The sequence below is a fragment of the Dipodomys ordii genome, unplaced genomic scaffold (assembly GCF_000151885.1).
Source record: "Dipodomys ordii isolate 6190 unplaced genomic scaffold, Dord_2.0 Scaffold75, whole genome shotgun sequence".
NCBI lineage: Eukaryota > Metazoa > Chordata > Mammalia > Rodentia > Heteromyidae > Dipodomys > Dipodomys ordii.
Genome location: NW_012267291.1, coordinates 513,251 through 515,423, shown reverse-complemented (window position 1 = coordinate 515,423; position 2,173 = coordinate 513,251). Strand labels below are relative to the sequence as shown.

Here is a 2,173-nt window from a genome sequence, read left to right as displayed (position 1 = left end):
CCACACCACCACACCACCACACCACACCACCACACCACCACCACCACCACACCACACCACCACCCCTCCCTTCTGTTTGTCACAAGTCATTCAATAAGAGGTGCTCTGTGCACTGCTTCTGCTAAGGAACAGAATGAAGCGTGGCTGCGCTCCTGCCCCATCCCCCAGTGGTTTTAGAATGACTGTATCAAGGGAGAAAGTGGAGGTAGAAAGGACTGGGGAAAATGACACAAATGGTTTGTTGTGTTATGTTCATCTTTCATGTCTAATAGGCATAGGGGAAGGAGTAACTTAACTCTGAATACTCTGAATAAGTCTTATGAAAATTTAGGAAATAAAGTTCTATAAAACATGTGAATTATTTTTAATGTTGGCTTTGTTTTTTAAATTAGGGTATAATTACCACATAGTTTCTCAGTGCATTATACTTTCCCATTATATATTATTAAAAAGGTATTTAGTAAATACATTTATCTAGCCCTAAATCTAGACAAGTTCCTTACACACATATTTACCACATATTGCATTTAATATTTCATATCAGTTTTGGTCATACAAACGTTTTTAGGTATGTAAGATTTTCTTGTCACATTACTATGCACACATTATTAAATGGCTATAAAATTATTCTCAACATCCAAAACTTTAGCAACCAATTACGGGTTTAGCAAAGCACTCATTCATCTATTTTAGAGGCCTAACTAAGCAGCTTTCAAAACCAATTTCTAGAAATCAAGAATTTGTAAGGAATTCGGCCTGTCTCCGGGGATGGGAGCCCTGCACAGCGCTGCCACAGCAGCTCCATCCATCCGTCCTTCCTTCCTCTGTCTGTTGGGTTTCTGAGAAGTGCTTAATAGTCCATTTATGTGTTAGCAGACTTTGGACAGTTTTAACTATTAGAAATGCATAAGCTTTTTGTCTTTTCCATCATTTTTAGATTCCACAGGCCATAGAGATTTTCTTCTGAGAAGAATTTGTGTTTAACTTTTGATACCAACACTGAACATTCATCAGGGAACTTCCCTGGCGTTTTCAGCGCAAGACTCTGCTGTGTGTGTGTGAAAAGCAGACGCACACGCACAGGTGTATCTTGGCCACACTTACCTGCAAGAGGACTAACCCAGAGGTGACGCTTCCTTCTTTGGAGCCTGAGAGCGAACTGGTGGGGTCAGAGTAACTCCACAAGAAAGCTGTCCCTGGCCTTTCAGCCATGCTTCCCAGTTCCACGTGGTGACCAGGCCAGGCGGTGCGCGTGCGCGGCCACCATTCCCAGGCCTCCCACGGGGGATGGGGCTCGGTGTCATTCAGTATTTTGTTGAAAAGACATTTTTATTCAGATCATGATTCATTTGAAAACCAAGTTCATGTTATATAAAATGATTTACTGTATTATACTTTGTCTTTTTTTATATGTCTAACAAAAAATACAGCTCCAACATTTTGATTCCTGTTAATTTTGTTCTTTAATTAAATGACTACTTATTGCAGGAAATTAACCCATGTTTTACAGTTTCTTGGGATTGGGATGAGCAATGTCTTAGAACAGCAGTCTATGAAATAAGTATTTCCAGTACTTCTGAACCATCAAAACCCAAACTTATGAAAGAAAATGTCAACTTTGTTTTGTAAATTCTTTAAGTATATGCATTGTGCCTTGAAAATCAAATTACCTTTTGCAAGTTAATTTAAATTTATGTATTACTGAGTACTGAAGAGTACAAATTTACTCTAGAAATAAGCAATAACTTGGTGAAAATTCTACCACAATGAAAATTACGCCCTTCTTAATAAAGTTCAAATTTGTGAATACTATTAAAACCCTATTATAAGAAAAAAAGGTTTAGATAGGAGTAGAGATTATAAAGAGGAAATTTACTTCAACACAAAGGTGAAAATTAACTTTGGCACAAAGCAGGAAATAAACAACCACAGACGTTCCTTTAGAGCAAATATCCTTCCAGAGAGCCTTCCTTGAACCAATCAGCCTGCCTGCCTGCCTGCCTGCCTGCCTGCCTTCCTTCTTCCCTTCCTCCCGCCCTCCCTCCTCCTTTCTTTTTTCTCTCCTTCCCTCCCTCATAGCACCAGGGTTGTGCAGGAGCAATGGCTGGGAGTTAGGACTCGGATCCAGCTGCTTGTTTTCCCCACAGATTGAACACCTCTCAGCACAGCACCA

General features: G+C 39.9%; 1 protein-coding gene across 1 annotated transcript in view; it reads left to right on the top strand.

The window, feature by feature from the left end:
* Phactr3 (phosphatase and actin regulator 3) overlaps window positions 1–1,012 on the top strand; it is a 123,008-nt gene extending 121,996 nt beyond the window's left edge. Inside the window, 1 exon segment of the mRNA XM_013024328.1 lies at window positions 938–1,012. Coding sequence (XP_012879782.1) covers window positions 938–953 — 16 coding nt within the window. The 3' untranslated portion in view covers window positions 954–1,012.
* Window positions 1,013–2,173: the final 1,161 nt, after the last annotated feature.